The following is an 18,795-nucleotide window of genomic DNA, read 5'->3' on the forward strand; positions in this document are numbered from 1 at the left end:
TCATCTTTTAGGATTTGAAATAGCTCAACTGGAATTCCATCATTTCCACTAGTTTTGTTCGTAAGGATGCTTCTAAGACCCACTTGACTTCACATTCCAAGATATCTGGCTCTAGGTGAGTGACCACACCATCATGGTTATCTGGGTCATGAAGATTTTTTTGTATAGTTCCTCTGTGTATTCTTGCCACCTCTTCTTAATATCTTCTGCTTCTGTTAGGTCCATACCATTTCTGTCCTCTATTGTGCTCATCTTTGCATGAATGTTCCCTTGGTATCTCTAATTTTCTTGAAGAGATCTCTAGTCTTTCCCAGTCTATTCTTTTCCTCTATTTCTTTGCATTGATCACTGAGGAAGGCTTTCTTATCTCTCCTTGCTATTCTTTGGAATACTGCATTGAAATGGGTATATCTTTCCTTTTTTTCCTTTGCCTTTAGCTTCTCTTCTTTTCTCAGCTATTTGTAAGGCCTCCTCAGACAACCACTTTGCCTTTTTTTGCATTTCTTTTTCTTGGGGATGGTCTTGATCACTGCCTCCTGTACAATGTCATGAACCTATGCCCATAGTTCTTCAGGCATTCTGTCTATCAGATCTAAAACCTTGAATCTATTTGTCACTTCCACTGTATAATCATAAGGGAATTCTTAAAGAAATGGGAATACCAGACCACCTGACCTGTCTGCTGAGAAGTCTGTAGGCAGGTCATAATGTAACAGTTAGAACTGGACATGGAACAACAGACTGGTTCTAAATCAGGAAAGGAGACCATCAAAGCTGTATATTGTCACACTGCCTATTTAACTTATATGCAGAGTACATAATGTGAAATGCCAGGCTGCATGAAGCACAACCTGGAATCAAGATTGCCAGGAGAAATATTAGTAACCTCAGATATGCAGATGACACGACCCTTATGGCAGAAAACAAAGAACTAAAGAGCCTCTTGAAGAAAGTGAAAGAGGAAAGTGAAAAAGTTGGCTTAAAACTCAACATTCAGAAAACTAAGATCATGGCATCTGGTACCATCACTTCATGGCAAATAGATGGGTAAACAATGGAAAAGGTGAGAGACTATATTTTTGGGGGGCTCCAAAATCACTGCAGATGGTGACTGCAGCCATGAAATTAAAAGACGCTTGCTCCTTGGAAGGAAAGCTATGACCAACCTAGAAAGCATATTAAAAAGCAGAGACATTACTTTACCAACAAAAGTCAGTCTAGTCAAAGCTATGGTTTTTCCAGTAGTCATGTATGGATGTGAGAGGTGGACTATAAAGAAAGCTGAGCACTGAAGAAGTGATGCTTTTGAACTGTGGTGTTGGGGAAGACTCTTGAGAGTCCTTTAGACTGCAAGGAGATCCAACCAGTCCATCCTAAAGGAAATCAGTCCTGAATATTCATTGGAAGGACTGATGATGAAGCTGAAACTCCAATACTTTGGCCACCTGATGCGAAGAACTGACTCACTAGCAAAGACCCTGATGCTGGGAAAGACTGAAGGTGGGAAGAGAAGGGGACGACAGAGGATGAGATGGTTGGATGGCATCACTGACATGATAGACATGAGTTTGAGTAGGCTCCAGGCATTGGTGATGGACAGGGAAGCCTCGCGTGCTACAGTCCATGGGATTGCAAAGAGTCGGATACGACTGACAGACTGAATTAAACTGAGTAAGAGTCATGATAATTCAGATAATTAAGAATTAATTTATTGTAGCAATACCGCCAAAAGCCTCAAGTCTAAGATGTCATAGTCTCCTTTGATATGATTAACAGTAAATAAGAGCAAGAAATAGAGGGCTACATAAATAATTACCACACATTTGCTGGTTAAAGTTAGTTGTATAAGAAATTTACATTTCATGTAATGAATATTAAGTATGTAGGCAATATTTCTGAGGTGTAGATACATAATTTATTGCTACAGTTTTGCATATACATATGATATATTAATTTATATTTGTGTACTAGTGAAACCAAGTTCAAAGTAAAATTTATTCTCAAGATACTGACATTAATATCCTCTAAAAACGGCATTTAATTTGCCAGTGGTAACTAGAGAACTAGACAATGAAATGACTTACATAACACCACTAAAACTGGAAGCATCAGATACTTTTATAAACTTGTCATACATTGGACCAAGTATAATCAAGAGAAAAATATCAATAATTCACTCGTTTATAGTAGCCATGGCTTCATATAAAGGTATGCTTTGTGTTTCTAGGCTGAAACACTGTGCTTTTTAGAATGCATATTTAAATAATCATCATAAATGTCCAACCATAACTTAAAGTCTTAAATTTTTGAGTAAGAAAATTTTAATAGGACATATAGTCAGACGATAACACATACAATAACTATATTTAACTCATTAGATATCATTAATTTTGAAATGTCTGAGTTATGGGCCAAATCAGAAGGGATGACTTTTCTAGCAGATAGAATCCTGCTAGAGGCAATGTTTCCTGCAGGATCCATTCTAGGTTAAGAAGGAACTGAATGAAGGCCAGACCAAGGAATAACTTTTCATGTTCTCTGACTAATGAAGATCTGGTTCATTCCCTACACAGGACACACACTAACAAGTTCTGCTCTCATGGTGGTAGAATTTTGTTCAAACTCATGCTAGATACTATGAAGAAACAATACTTAACATTTCTATGAAAAAATACCTCTAGTGTTTAATTTAAAAGAACAAATTCAATTTCATTATCTAAATAGGAAGTATTTCCCATTTTGCAACACTCTTGTATATAAGAAAGTATTTTAGTTCTACCTAGAATTTTATGACTTTCTATTTTTATATCAAACAGTTTACATCTTTTGATTTGAGGTACTTGGGCATTCAATTTACTTCAGTAACAATTGAATAAAATCTTAAAGAGTTTTCTTTAAATAAAAAGCATTTCCGTAAATTCTAAAACAATGTTTCAGAGGCATGGTAATAGTTTTTTGCTGTCTCAAATAAATGGTTTTGAAACAAATTAGAGTTTGGAATCATAGAGAAAGAATAGTAAATCAGGCAGTAAATAAATAAATAAATAACTTTGATTAGGGGCTTCCCAGGTGGCTTAGATGGTAAATAATCCGCCTGCAATGCAGGAGACGTGGGTTCAATTCCTGGGTCAGGAAATGTCCCCTGGAGAAGGAAATGGCAACCCACTCCAGTATTCTTGCCTGGAGAATTCCATAGAGAGCAGAGCCTGGCAGGCTACAGTTCATGGGGTCACAAAGAGTAGGACACGACTAAGTGACTAACACTTTCACACTTTGATTAGATGATATTTAGAATATCTGAGATAGTAAAATATTTACAGTAGTCTAAAATTAAGAGCTGTACATCTGAATACACTGCTTTAATACTAGTATATGTGTATACATCAACATTCAGATATACACAAACATGCATAAGTGCACTATATATATGATATGATCAAACCTTAAATATAAAACTGTGTGATTTTAGTTTTTTAACTCATGTGTACTATACCCATATATCTTTTAACATATATGGATGAAAAAATACAGCAAACTCTTTTCATTATTACTGAGGAGGATGAAGATTCATCTATTGACCACATTCATTTGGGAGGGAATGGAGAAGGAGGGCTGCATCTTTGATATGTCAAAAGTGTTTGCTTTGGTGCTAATACAGCAATAATGGAGCATGTTTTAAAACACATATATTCACTCTTATTAGAACACCTTTAGTTTCATCTATATTCATCTGAATTATTTCTAATATATGGTTCAGTTAGTGAAATAACATAGGAAGTATGCCTTATTTAGTGAAAATTAGATACAGATTATATAACTCATTTACATGAAATAGTTTGTTTTATAAATGCAAAGAGCTAAATGTTAAATTCTTAATGTTATCTCTTTTATTAGTCAAGTCTTTATATACTGAGGTAAAAGAATGCTCACATCAAGCTTATTGCAGTAGACACTGATGCTTGAAGCATTCTTCACGCATACACAAAAAGCCAACACTGGTTGCGAGACAGCTTCTTGATAAGTCAATCAATGTTTAACTTGCTAATGAAACCTGGAACTTAAGCCTTAATATACTTTTCTTCATAAGTAGATATTTCTTTGATAGTGCTTATTAATTATGCACTGGTTTAGAGGGAGCATGACAGTGCAAATAATATGCTATTTTCTTTTTCTTATTTATGGACTTATTTATGTATTTATATTCAATAATACTTAGCTATCACTCAAAATATGTATTTCTAGAGGGAATCATTCATTTGAATATAAATGAAAACCCAAGATGTAGTAATTGATTTATCTGTGGAACAGGATAAATTGATCACAAGAGGTCAATTTTATAATGTCACCATTTCCTTTAATGTAACCTAATTATGTTTCAAGTACTGCTTTAGCAATCTATTAACATATACCTTGGGTTCCTTTACAAGTATAAGGCAGAAAGCTGGGAGGTTTTATAATGCAAGACAGGTATTAATGTACCAACAATACATGCCCTTGAATCTCAATATCCTCCTTACATTATTATGCTTTAAAACCATTAATGTTGTACAATATGCCCTTCATCTCTAATAGAGTCAACTTAGCATATGTATCATAAAGAACAGGATGCATATTATTAATAAAATACAAACACTAAACTCCATTTTGTAACATATTTGGTGCTATCTCATCATTATTAATTTTTAAAGAAATAAATTCACATCGGCACATTATTTGACCAAAAAATTAATAGTACATGCTATTAAAAGAAGATAACTTATCATATGAGAATCTTAGTATTTCACATTTCCTTTTTCTTAAATTTAACTGTTTTCTTTATGTAAATCATTCTGTTTCTCTCATCTGGTCTGGGGGCTATATTGCTCAATGAATTTTTCAATTAAGAAGGAAGCAGTGCAGGTGGGCAGGAAGGAACATTCAATTCTCGTCAGTAGGCATCACCTGTTAGATGAACAAGACAACGTCCCTCATTCTACAGCATTTTCTAAAATGGAGCTGATGAATCTGGCTGGAAAAACCTTTTATAAAGTTCACATTTGTGCTCTAGTACAAAGAGAATGAGCTTTACACCCATCAGGTGTCTCAATATGTAACAGGTGATTTGCTTTCTCTTTCTCTCATGACTCATAATGTCTCAGCAATTTCTAGTGGCTTTATCTTCCAAATCTATTTTTATTTCTCCCACTGTTCCCATCATAGGCTCAAACCTGATTTATTTTTCTCTCTTAAACATAATCTTGACATCATCTGAACCAATACCCTTAGATATTAAGGCAGCAGATTTATTTCCCATTGTTTAGGGTCCAGAAGTTGAATTTTATGAAGCAATCTGTTTCCTTCCATCCCTGTTACAAACCACTCTACTCTAGCCTGTGCAATATTGTTTTAAGCAACAGGGCAGCTACACCCAGTAACATTCTGCTTGTTTCAAATCCTTTCATTTTAAGCTACAACTAAGTACAGGCATGTGGTCTGAGTTCCAAACATCAGAGATATAGTGTCATGTAGACACTCAGTCAAATACCCAACTATCTTGGGAAGAAAAGTACCCAGGATCAATCAGAATTTCTTCTCTGATATTATGAATTGAAGATGTACTGCATATTTTCTGTTATAAAACTGCTGCATTTTAAAATTATTTATAATCTCACTGAGGGCAGTAATGGAGTCTTAGAATCTTCTAATGTCTAAAATACAGTCCTACACTGGTAATTCATTTCATGAATGTTTAATGGTAATCTCATGCTTTAAAGAAACACAATTTTTATAGTCAACTGAGACATTCTCTGATTTTCCTAATTTTCATCACTTTAAAGATTCATGTAGAATAACACAATAATTGAATCATAATTTGAATGTGAATGGAAGCAAGGAAAGCACTTTCTTCATGTGTATATACTGATTTTCCCTTTATCATTTATGCAACAAAATTGCCATGTGTCAAGCATTCGCCATTAAAGATACAATGGGGTGTGTGTGTGTGTGTGTGTGTGTGTGTGTTCAAGGGTACATGTATGCTTTAAGACTGATTTTTAAAGCATATATATGAAAATTAAGGTAGTAATAAATGACTACAAAATAAAACATAAATTTCTACTTTTTATAAATGATCATTCAAAAGACCATTGAATCACTACTTTTAATTGTTCATAGAAACTGTGTAGAGTGTCAGTGTGTCCAGACTAAGAATGACAGAGGTACCATTGTTCAGAGAGTCTTATTAGTATTTAGTTAACAGGGATCTTGATCTGGACTTTTTACATTAATTATGATTGCCAGGGATACAACTTTCTGGTGAGGAGCTAATTAGATGGTCTTAGCAGGTAATATCTAATTTCAGGAAGAGTTGCAGGAAAAGGAATGACATACCAACTAACAGAGGAATTCAAGGCTGAGCGAGGGTTTCAAAGGAAAGGGCAGACTGTGAATATAAGGATATATTCTAATTTTTTTCCTGGTGAACCACAGAGTCTATCAATATTTTTTAATTAAAAACTATGTGGCATCACTATAAGAGTATATGATCCAGCACAGTACAGCTTCTACCATCATCATCTTACCAAAGCAAATAACCTCTATCCTTAAAGTCACTAAACCTGTAACAATGACCTATACAATTTTAAGCAAGACACTAGTTTTAGACATATTTACACAGTATGGATCCATGAGCAATCGTAAATTACAGTTCAGGGCTCTGATTACAGCGCTGAAAGATCTATCAATAGCCACCAAAGAAACAGTCTCCCTTATTTGTCAATATTTATCCACTATCTTAGCTTCAAATCTGGTATAAATTCTTTGTCTTTGTTGATGAAGGTGAGCTCTTGATATTGATGGGAAATTTGAAATGCAAATAATTTTTGGCATCAATCAGTAGCAATTTTGATCTGCTATATCAACATCTACTGAGTCTCTTCTGGGACAGTATTTGGATATCAGGGTCATGGAGAAAAGCTGTCAAAGCGCTTGAAATCATTCTTTGTAGAGGTGAGTCTACTGGCAATCACTTTATTTTTGTTGTCACCTTAATACAGTTTGATTTAAGCACTCTGAGTGATTAATACATTTAAAGATACATTTTAGAATGGACTGCAGTCTTTTGTAAACACCTTTGACTAAGCCAAAAGTAATAAAAAATTAAAATTAGAGAACAGCATTAAAATTTTACCTATATGAGTAAGCCCTAGTGATCTAATGTACAACACAATGTACAACAAGGTAAGAGCAATGTTAGGATAGTTAAAATTTTGCTAATAGGTTATTATATTAAGTGCTCTTATAAAAATAATAATAATAAAGAGGGCAGGAGGAAATTTTTAGAGGCAAGAGATACATTTATGCATTGACTGTAATGGTTTCACAGGTATATATTTCAAACTCATTATGTTGTTTATGCTAAATATGCACAGCTTTCTGTATGTCAATCATACATCAAAATAAATTGGTTTTAAAAATTCTAGTAATCTATTATAATAATATTTATGAAATATGGTTGTATAACATAGAAACATAATAAAATTAAGAATTACATGGCTGCTTATTCCAGATAACCAAATGGTATGCACATGACTATTAAACTACATCTTAAGCTGTCACTACTTTACATAGAAAGTAAGTGAAAGTGTTAGTTGCTAAGTCATGTTGAATTCTTTGTGATCCCATGGACGGTAGCCCACCAGGCTCCTCTGTCCATGGAATTCTCCAGAAATAGGTTTCAAACCTATTATTTAGAGCTATGCTTTCTCATTCAGAATATGTCAAACATTATTTAGCTATATCTTTGTAACTCAAGTGGATTATGCTATTTATGCATCAATGCCCAGTAACTGCCAAAATCGGATGGGAGACCGAACTTGCACTTAACATTTTAACAGTAAGAATTTAATATAAGGGATTGTTAACTGTGCATAAAGTTGTTAACTAGATAACTATAAAGGGAAAACAAGAACATGAAGGTATGGAGAAAGCCCTGAATGAAAGAGCTACCACTTTTAGGACTGAATGCACAAAGGGATTGAAGTGGAATTATTATAACCTTGGTGGGTGGCACCACAGAGCTGAGGAGTGGTCCTGAGACTGCTAGTATTGATATCCCTCATCTTGGAAAGAGGCCAGGCAGATCTAGGAATGAAGACCTCTGAGAAGGGGGCAAATGTCTGCTGGAGTTAATGCCTTTGATGGATGTATGATACAGCTATTTCTCCAAACACTAGAAAAACTGTCAACTGGATTCAGCAGCTGTGATGTTGCTGAGGTGAAATACTGCTAGGGTGATGCTCATTGAAACTGCAAGTCCAGAAGAAGCCCATAGGAAGGAGAGAGGGAGAAGAGGACCCCCCCCCCACCACCTCTAGCCTTGTGGTCTCCTACAAGCAGCCACTATTACCAAAGCCTAATACAGAGTCAGTTGGCAAAGTGAACTGTCGTTTGCAAAGTTCCAGCTCCAGTATCACAAAAAAGAGAAGGGTGGGTCTGGTGCAGAGAAAAAATACCATAAAAACTGGCACATGGTCTTAAGAGATAATCAAACTACAAACAGAACAGAGCAGACCCTTTCAAGAAATCCTCCTAGAAATCCTGTTGACCTTTTTGTGAGCACCTTACTTGCTCTGTCTTCTAAATAGGTTACCCATAATTCAAGGAAGAATGGGGAAAGTTTGTTCAAAGTACTGGTTTGACCTGTAACTCCCAAAACAATAGTGCTAGTCTTCAAAGTGAGTTCATCTCTCTCTTACAAAAGAATTACAATGGCTCAGTGATAATTTGTTACACAAATTTTGAGGAGTCACTATTACTTATATTTGTAATCTGGGCATTAATTAAAATATTAAAGTGATCAGAAATCTGACTGATGATATATAATTACTTAGTTAGATGAAGTAATCAAGGTATTTGATACCAGCTTTTAAAATGTTATTTGTATACATAATAGGATGGAATAATTATCCAAAATACATGGATGACAGGTATTTTGATAGCAAAAAATAGGTCTGTCTTGAATTAAGATCAAACCATATAGTATTGTATTGTATTTTATCCATTCCTACAATTTTTGAATTGCTAAGAAGCATTTAAATTGGAAATGCTATATCAAAATTAAGTGAAAAGCCCATAACTATTTCTGTCATCTTCATGTCTATTAAATTCTTGGTTTGATAATCCAGACAGACAGCAGACTGGTGGAGAGGAGAACTAAAAAACTAACTCTAAAAGAAGTATTTGTTTCTATCTTGCTTAAAACAAACAGCTTTCCGACGAAGCGATTCTAATCTGATTGCACAGGCTTGATCTTGAACCTCTATTTAGAAAGAACTCATTATCTATCTACATATACTGAAAGAACTCATTATATATCTATATATATGAACTATATATACGGAGAAGGCAATGGCACCCCACTCCAGTACTCTTGCCTGGAAAATCCTATGGATGGAGGAGCCTGATAGGCTGCAGTCCATGGGATCGCGAAGAGTCGGACACAACTGGGCGACTTCACTTTCACTTTTCACTTTCATGCATTGGAGAAGGAAATGGCAACCCACTCCTGTGTTCTTGCCTGGCGAATCCCAGGGACGGGGGAGCCTGGTGGGCTGCCATCTATGGGGTCGCACAGAGTTGGACACAACTGGGGTGACTTAGCAGTAGCAGCATTAATGGAGTTACAAATGGATGTCACGTAGACTAATTCTATAATTTTATGAATTAACAGATTTTCTTTAATTTCCCACTGAGAGAAATTATATTTATCAAAACAGAGTGTTAATATTATTAGAAATACTTCTTACCTATTAACATCCCAGATTTTGCTAGTTGTATCCAGTGAGGAAGAAGCCACAAAATCACCACAGGAGTGCCATGTGCAGGACCATACAGCGTGGGTATGTCCCTCGAAGGTCAAAATGCAATTACCTTTAGACACGTCCCATAACTTAACTGTAGTATCACCACTTGAAGTAGCCAACTTGTTGCCACTATATGCAAGAACATGAAAAGGTAATTTGTGAAAAAAATCAATTTACAGTTCACTTATTTTTATAAATGGTTGTTATATTCTGTGAATAACTTGTGTGCATTTATCTGAGTTATTTTTATTTTTAATAGCATATCATTATGCCTGACTCATTATTTTATTTGAATCTATACAATTTGATACTTCCGTATATGGTTTAGTGAAGTATCAAATTGTGTAGATTTAAATAAGACCTTGATGCTGGGAAAGATTGGAGATGGGAGGAGAAGGGGATGACACAGGATGAATTGGTTAGATGGTATCACTGACTCAATGAACATGAGTTTAAGTAAACTCCAGGAGTTGGTGATGGACACGGAGGCCTGGCATGCTGCAGTCCATGGCATTGCAAAGAGTCAGACATGACTGAGCAACTGAAATTAATTGAACAATATGGTTTAGTAATTCAAGCTGATGAAACTGCTGTTGCACACTTTCTATATAAATTATTCCATAGTTTCCCAGATTACTTTACTAAATTGGTACTTTTTTAAAGCACATGTTGATTTCAAGGACAATGCTACACTCTGTGGATGATACAGTCTCAGAATGATGAAATTTTAGACAAGTTTAAAAATGTAAATCAATATACAATGCTGGTCAGCATTGTTAATGTTTTTATTAAATGCTATAAGAGTGCAGTTTGGATAATGAAGGAAGATGTGAATCAGAAATGAGGGGGCTATGGAGCTACATCTTGAGAGTTGAAAGACTTTGAAAAGCTGGTTGGTTAAGAATGAGTCACTCGATTTTCCATTTGAGTCATCAGTAGACATTAAAAAAATTCAGTGGCTTTCAAGTGGTAGATACAAAAACAAGATTAAGAATAAGTGGGTGCCAGTGATGTCAGCAGAGACATCTAGGTTTCTTTTGGCAAAATATCAACTGCTAGAACATTGCATGTCCATCATCTTCTCCATATTCTTCAGCACTGCGTGCTCCTTGTATATGTTCTCCCAGTAATTCATCTCTTAGTGAATATAATGAACTGCTTATTTGACTCCTTCCCTTTTTTTTGATGGGGAACTGCTCCCTCTCTCCATTCTGACAGCATCAAGCATTATGATTAACCAAGTGAAATGCTCATTAAATGCTTTCAGAAAGAATAAATATATGAATGAATGAAGTGATGCTACAAATGAAGAGTCAACCAAAATTTCTAAGACAGGAAACAGCACTTAGATCAAGATAAGTGTTTTGCTTGCCCCCTTTTATTTGTTTATTTTTATGCTGAGAGAAATAAACTTTTACATGCAGATGAGTATCAAACACTAAAGAGGAAGATTTAAAGATGCTGCCAGAAAGGATTAGAGAGTGAAGACATTCTCAATAAAGTCATAAAAGGATATTCATTTGTACTAACAGAAGTACTCTGTAAGTGTAGTCCTTTACTGATAGATATTAAAACCTGTCCTTTGTTTTTCAGCTCTTGTTTATTTGTACATGTTGGCCATTAAAATTTTTACTTTCTAAATATCAAAAAATAAACAATATACAGCTGTCTAAAGATAACTCATTATAACATCATGGGTTATAGATTCAAAATTTGAATCTGGGTGAGCATTGGAAGGGAATACATATATTCAGTCCATGGCAGTATATAAGTTAAGAAATAAGGATGATAGAAAAAAAAAAGAAAACATTTTCCTAATAAAAATCTCAGAAGAGAATGATATAAAATGGGATACATACAACATTCAAAGAAAAAAAGGTAATCAATTTACAGAAACTAGAAATTTAAGATGTAGAACCAGAGATTCAGGGAAAAAATGTATACCACGTGGAATAAACAATGTAAATAAAAGGCAATCTTCACCTAGTTAAATTTTAGTCAACTGTAAAGCACTATAGGCAACAACAATAATTATAAGAATAAGAAAATGAAGTCATTTACTTATATAGTGCCTAACATGTGGTATAGAGCTTCCCTGGTAGCTCAGCTGGTAAAAAAAAAAAAAAAAAAAAAAAACATCCACTTTAATGCAGGAGACACTGATTTGATTCCTGGGTCAGGAAGATCCACTGGAGAAGGGATAGGCCACCCACTCCAATATTTTTGGACTTCCCTGGTGGTAAAGAATTAAAAGGGAACAGTTACCCACTCCAGTATTCTGGCCTGGAGAATTCCATGGATAGAAGAGCCTGGCAGGCTACAGTCCATGGGATTGCAAAGTTTGACTTAACTGAGTGACTATCACTTAACATGTGCTAGAAACTCTATTGAGTACATTATATGTATAATTGATCCTCACTAATATTTTGAGCAAATTTATTATCATTGAAACACACTTGACAGTCCCTATTTAAATAAATAAAATGATAAAATGTTTCACTGCTAGCAAGGTTTTAAAACTAAATTATATGAAATAAATGTATCTTAACTGATAAAAATGGCAATTGCTAGAACCACAGAAATAAAAGTGACCAATCTAAAACAGTATAGACATAACAGAAGCAGAAGTTATTAAGAAGTGGCAAGAATACACAGAAGAACTAAACAAAAATGATCTTAATGACCAGGATAATCACGATGGTGTGATCGACTCACCTAGAACCAGACATCCTAGAGTTCGAAGTCAAGTGAGCCAGAGAAAGCATTACTACAAACAAAGCTAGTGGACGTGATGGAATTCTAGCTGAGCTATTTCCAATCCTAAAGATGATGCTGTGAAAGTGCTGCACTAAATATGCCAGCAAAATTGTAAAACTCAGCAGTGGCCACAGGACTGGAAAAGGTCAGTTTTCATTACAATCCCAAAGAAAGTGAAAGAAAGTGAAGTCGGTCAGTCATGTCTGACTCTTTGCTACCCCTTAGATTGTAGCCTACCAGGCTCCTCTGTCCATGGATTTTCCAGGCAAGAGTACTAGAGTGGGTTGCCATTTCCTTCTCCAGGGGATCTTCCCAACCCAGTGATTGAACCCAGGTCTTCTGCATTGCAGGCAGATGGTTTACCATCTGAGCCACCAGGGAAGCCACCAATCCCAAAGAAGGTCAATGCCAAAGAATGATCAAACTACTGCACAACTGCACTCATCTCACAAGTTAGTACAATGCCCAAGCTAGCTTTCAACAGCACATGTGCCAGAAACTTCCAGATGTTCAATCTGGATTTAGAAAAGGCAGAGGAACCAGAGATCAAATTACCAACATCCATTGGATAATAGAAAAATAAGAGAATTCCAGAAAAACATCTATTAGTTTCACTGACAACATCAAAGTTATTGACTCTATGGATCACAATAAAGTGCAGAAAATCCTTAAAGAGATGGGAACACCAGACCACTTACCTGTCTCCTGAGAAACCTATATGCAGCTCAAGAAGCAAGTTAGAACTGGACATGGAACAATGGACTGGTTCAAAATTGGGAAAGGATTACAGCAAGGCTGTACATTGCCACCACGCTTATTTAACTTATATGCAGAGTACATCATGCAAAATGCCAGGCTGGATGAAGAACAAACTGGAACCAAGATAGCCAGGAGAAATATGAATAACTTCAGATATGCAGATGTCACCACCTTTATGGCAGAAAGTGAAGAACTAAAGAGCCTCTTTATGAAGGTGAAAGAGGAGAGTGAAAAGCTGGCTTAAAGCTCAACATTCAAAACACAAAGATCATGGCATCTGAGCCTACCACTTCATGGCAAATAGATGGGGAAGCAATGGAAACCGTGACTTTATTTTCTTGGGCTCCAAAATCACTGTGGATGGTGACTGCTGCCATGAAATTAAAAGACGCTTGCTCCTTGGAAGAAAAGCTATGACCAAACTAGACAGCATATTAAAAAGCAGAGACATTATTTTTCCAATAAAGGTTAATATAGTCAAAGCTATGGTTTTTCCAGTAGTCATGTACGGATATGAGAGTTGGACCATAAAGAAGGCTGAGCACCGAAGAACTGGTGCTTTTGAGCTGTGGTGTTGGAAAAGACTTTTGTTAGTCCCTTTGGCTATAAGGATATCAAACCAGTCAATCCTAAAGGAAATGAGTCCTGAATATTCATTGGAAGGACTGATGCTGACTCTGAAGCTCCAATACTTTGGCCACCTGATGCGAAGAGCTGACTCACTGGAAAGACCCTGATGCTGAGAAAGACTGAAGACAGGTATAGAAGGGGTTGACAGAGAATGAGATGGTTGGATGGCATCACCAACTCAATGGACATGAGCTTGAGCAAATTCTGGGAGATAGTGAAGGACAGGGAAGCCTGGCGTGTTGCATTTCATGGAGTCACAAAGTGTTGGAGACAACAGAATGAACTATAACTGTCAAAGTGATCTTTCACCAAATAACCAGTGACCATATATTTTTGTCAAGTATATATATATATGGAACATTTATAAAAACAGATAATATAGAAAGCCATAAGGCAAGTTTTTAACATATTTTTTACTATGGATGTTATATTTTCTCATCATAATACAATGATAAGTAACAAAATATAGATTTTAAATACTGTATATGTGTGAATTTTAAAACAATTTTAAAATAACTTAAATATCCAAGAACTAATAATAGTGGATATTTTAAAATAATTAGAACTAAATGAAAACAACATATTAAAACCTTGAGGTGAAATCAAAATGGAATTTCAAAGTCACCTTAATTTCTTTACCCCATAATAATGAAGACAGTCTCAAAATTTTTCTGCTAAGCATGAAACATTAAGTTTAGAAAAAATATACTATCAACTATGATAATGGAAGATCAATATAGACCAAAGTGGTTCTTTGAAAAAAAAGAATTTAAATATATCTCTGCTAAGGCTGGGGAAAAAAGTCCCTCATGATGTTAAACTATTAACCAATACCCTAAAGAGAGATTATAAATGTATAAAGTAGTTTCATTATTTTCTTTTTTCTTGGAAATTATTTTTCATAACAAATGTTATATTAGTATGAGATTTTGCAACTTATGAACACTCTACAAATAAATCATACAAATCTGGTTGGGTCAAGCTAATTTATACTTTACAAACAGTAAGCACAAAGTATCATTAATTTTCTAAACTTTTAATCTTTTCTGCAATTGCTTTACTCCTTATTTTTACATATTCTTTATTCAAATTGACTTTTTAAGACTTTAGCACGTAACTGCAGAAATATTTTGTTACTGTCAAAAATGACTTCAGTTTTGAGAAATAAATATATTATACTTTTTAGATTGATGCTAATTACCTGTTTTTAATAAAACACAATAACATGTTTCATAAGAGAGGTGTGGAGCAGAAAGAAATTAATGCCTTTTGTGTCACAAAATAGGAAGTGAAGAGTATAGAAGCAGGAAGACGTGATTGGTTTCTCATCTTGGCTCTGCTAGCTGACCTCTGTGACTTTGGACAGGCCATTTAACATTTCCATTTAACACTTGGAAATTCATTGTCTTTACTTGGAAATATGGCGATAAGTTCTGCTCAATATGAAGTGCTGTTCTGAAGATCAAATAAAATAATTTTTATAACAGCACATTTTAAATTCCAGGTATTTTTCAAACCTAATATTTTTTTTAAAAGATTATCTTATGGTCTATAGTTCAGTTTTATGTGAAATTGCTTATCAACATTTCTATAAACAACAGAATGAGATGCAATTACCACCATTATATTGTAGTCTCCTCCACCTGTGCCTATCTACTCAATAGGAGTATGTGAATTTGTAAAATGACCATCAGTCACAATGTTCTCAGGTACCATAGGATGCATATATTAATATTATTTTATGTAGCAGAATAACATACAACCAAAGTCTAATTAAGGATAAGGAAATGGCAACCCATTCCAGTATTCTTGCCTGGAAAAGCACATGGATAGATGAGCCTGGAGGGCTGTAGTTCATGGGGTCACAAAGAGTCGGATACAACTGAATATAAGCATAAGCACAAAATCTAATTAAAATAGTTTCTCCTCCTGTGTTTATATAGGTAAAAGATCTAATTTTGGTTTTACTGAGCTCATAAAATGATGATATTAGAAAAACTCACAATTAGAATTCAGATTACCTAAAACATTGTCATATTTGAGACACATTTAGTGTTCCCAGTTTGAGAGAATCCTCCACACTTTAAAAGTTAAAAGAGCATAAGAATCCTTTAAAACAAATTACTGTAAACTCTTTAACTTATACTTAGATACAGAGCTGCTTGGCTGCATTAGGGCTGAGGACACCGTGAAAGAGCAAAGAAGGTAAGTACATGTCTACACAGAGAACAGTCTTGGTTGGTTTTCTGAAGTTAAGGGTAAGTAAGTAAGTAAGTGATGTCGCTCAGTCATATCTGACTCTTTGTGACCCCATAGGCTGTAGCCCACAAGGCTTCTCTGTCCATGGGATTCTCCAGGCAAGAATACTGGAGTGGGTTGCCATTTCCTTCTCTAGGGGATCTTCCCAACCCAAGGATCAAACCTGGGTCTCCTGCATTGCAGGAAGACGCTTTAACCTCTGAGCCACCAGGGAGGGTGCCCACGTCCAAATGTTCTTGTCTTCACTTTCAAGTGATACACTCTTATTTGTGCAGGAATCTGGAGTCAACAACAATCACAAATGAAACCCAGAAGACAGCTTTGTGTGCAGATATTAGAGACTCCAGCAGAAGCAGAGAGGCAGGGATGAGCATTCAGGAAAGAATTAGGCTTTCCCTGCCTGGCTATAAAACTACTCCCCTTCTTGGGTAGGTAGCTTGCCTGGAGCTCCAGGTTAACCTGTCAGTTGAAAAACTTCAATGGGATTTTCAGCTCAGCCTTTCACAGAAATGGCAAGATACTGCCAAATGAACTCCCCAGCACTTGTCATACAGTGTTTATAGGATACACTATTTTGGGGGGTAAATGCATGAAAGATACACATATTAAGGAAGGAGATAGTTCATTTGGAAATACGTCATTGTTAATAGAAGCATGGCCTGTATCATTTAGAGCTGTATGTTTGAACAAGTTTACAGAGAGCAAGACATCTTGCTGCAGAGGAAAGAAAAATACAGAATTAAAAAAAGGAGAAATACAAATCTATTGCTCAATAGGCTATGTTATGCACTACAGTATCCTAGACTCTTAATGTGGACCCAGTGTTGAACTGTCATTCAGGCCTTAATAGCAGGAGTTATTGCACTGCTGCTGAAGAGCTTGAGGTGATTTCTCTCATTGACAGTGAAAATCCCATGGCTGACTAGGCCTAACTTCTGTTGACTCCTAGAATACTTGGGCCCAAAGTTGAAGTACTCTTTTAGCAGTTAAATAAAAGAACGTTATATTACAGCTTTATTTATGAATGAATTCCATGTTGCCAACCTCTACCAGAAATAATTCAATGTAGATTACATGTATTTTATGTACTAACTTGACCCTAGGCTTCACCTTAGTTTACTTATTCTAAGTCACCCTCCTGAGAAATCTGTATTCAGGTCAAGAAGCAACAGTTAGAACTGGACATGGAACAACAGACCAGTTCCAAATAGGGAAAGGAGTATGTCAAGGCTGTATATTGTCACCCTGTTTATTCAATATAAATGCTGGGCTGGATCAAGCACAAGCTGGAATCAAGATGCCAGGAGAAATATCAATAACCTCAGATATGCAGATGACACCACCCTTATGGCAGAAAGTGAAGAAGAACTAAAGAGCCTCTTGATGAAAGTGAAAGAGGAGAGTGAAAAAGTTGGCTTAAAATGCAACGTTCAGAAAACTAAGATCATGGCATCTGATCACATCACTTCATGGCAAGTAGATGGGGAAACAGTGGAAACAGTGAAAGACTTTTTTTTGGGAGGGGGCTCCAAAATCACTGCAGATGGTGATTGCAGCCATGAAATTAAAAGACACTTTCCTTGGAAAAAAATGTATGACCAACCTGGACAGCATATTAAAAATCAGAGACATTACTTTGCCAACAAAAGTGCATCTAGTCAAAGCTATGGTTTTTCCAGTGGTCATGTATGGATGTGAGAGTTGGACTATAAAGAAAGCTGAGTGCCAAAGATTTGATGCTTTTGAACTGTGGTATTATAGAAGACACTTGAGAGTCCTTTGGATTACAAGGAGATCCAACCAATCTATCCTAAAGAAAATCAGTCCTGAATATTCATTGGAAGGACTGATGCTGAAGCTGAAACTCCAATACTTTGGCCACCTGATGCAAAGAACTGAATCACTTGAAAAGACCCTGATGCTGGGAAAGATTGAGGGCAGGAGGAGAAGGGGACAATGGAGGATGAGATGGTTGGATTGCATCACTGACTCAATGGGCATGAGTTTGAGTGAACTCCAGGAGTTGGTGATGGACAGGAAGGCCTGGCGTGCTGCAGTCCATGGGTCACAAACAGTGGCACACAACTGAGCAACTAAACTGAACTGAACTATGTGCTTAGGATCTAAAATGATTGAAATAAACTTTGCCCTCAAGAACCTCATGGTCTAATAGTTTACACAAATGTATAGCTAATTATAATATTTTCATAAATATTTTAATAGATACTATACAGGATACAGTGATAGAACAGAGAAGGGCATAACCAATTTTCTAGGCTTGGAAGATAGTCATAAAGGCTTTAAAAATGCAAACATCTGAACAATATCTATATGTATAAGCATAAGTCCACAAAGTGAAAAAAAAAGAAAAAAGGATGAGTGTTAAGCATGTGGAAACTGTAGAATATTCAGAGATTAAATATTTTGCTTTCAAGAAGAGTAATGGAAAAATTAGTTTAAATATTTTAAAAATAGTCATATAATAAAAGACATAGCCTTCACCCCTAATGGCTTTCCTGGTGGCTCAGATGGTAAAGAATCTGCCTGA

At 35.6% G+C, this 18,795-nt stretch overlaps 1 protein-coding gene across 1 annotated transcript in view; it reads right to left on the reverse strand.

Annotated features, from left to right (window-relative positions):
* Positions 1–18,795, reverse strand: part of SPAG16 (sperm associated antigen 16) — a 1,070,067-nt gene that overhangs the window by 501,039 nt on the left and 550,233 nt on the right. The window contains exon 12 of the mRNA XM_070387101.1: positions 9,786–9,971. Within this exon, the coding sequence (XP_070243202.1) occupies positions 9,786–9,971 (186 nt within the window). The remainder of the gene's footprint in view (positions 1–9,785; positions 9,972–18,795) is intronic.

This window comes from Bos mutus, chromosome 2 (assembly GCF_027580195.1).
Source record: "Bos mutus isolate GX-2022 chromosome 2, NWIPB_WYAK_1.1, whole genome shotgun sequence".
NCBI classification, from domain to species: Eukaryota; Metazoa; Chordata; class Mammalia; order Artiodactyla; family Bovidae; genus Bos; species Bos mutus.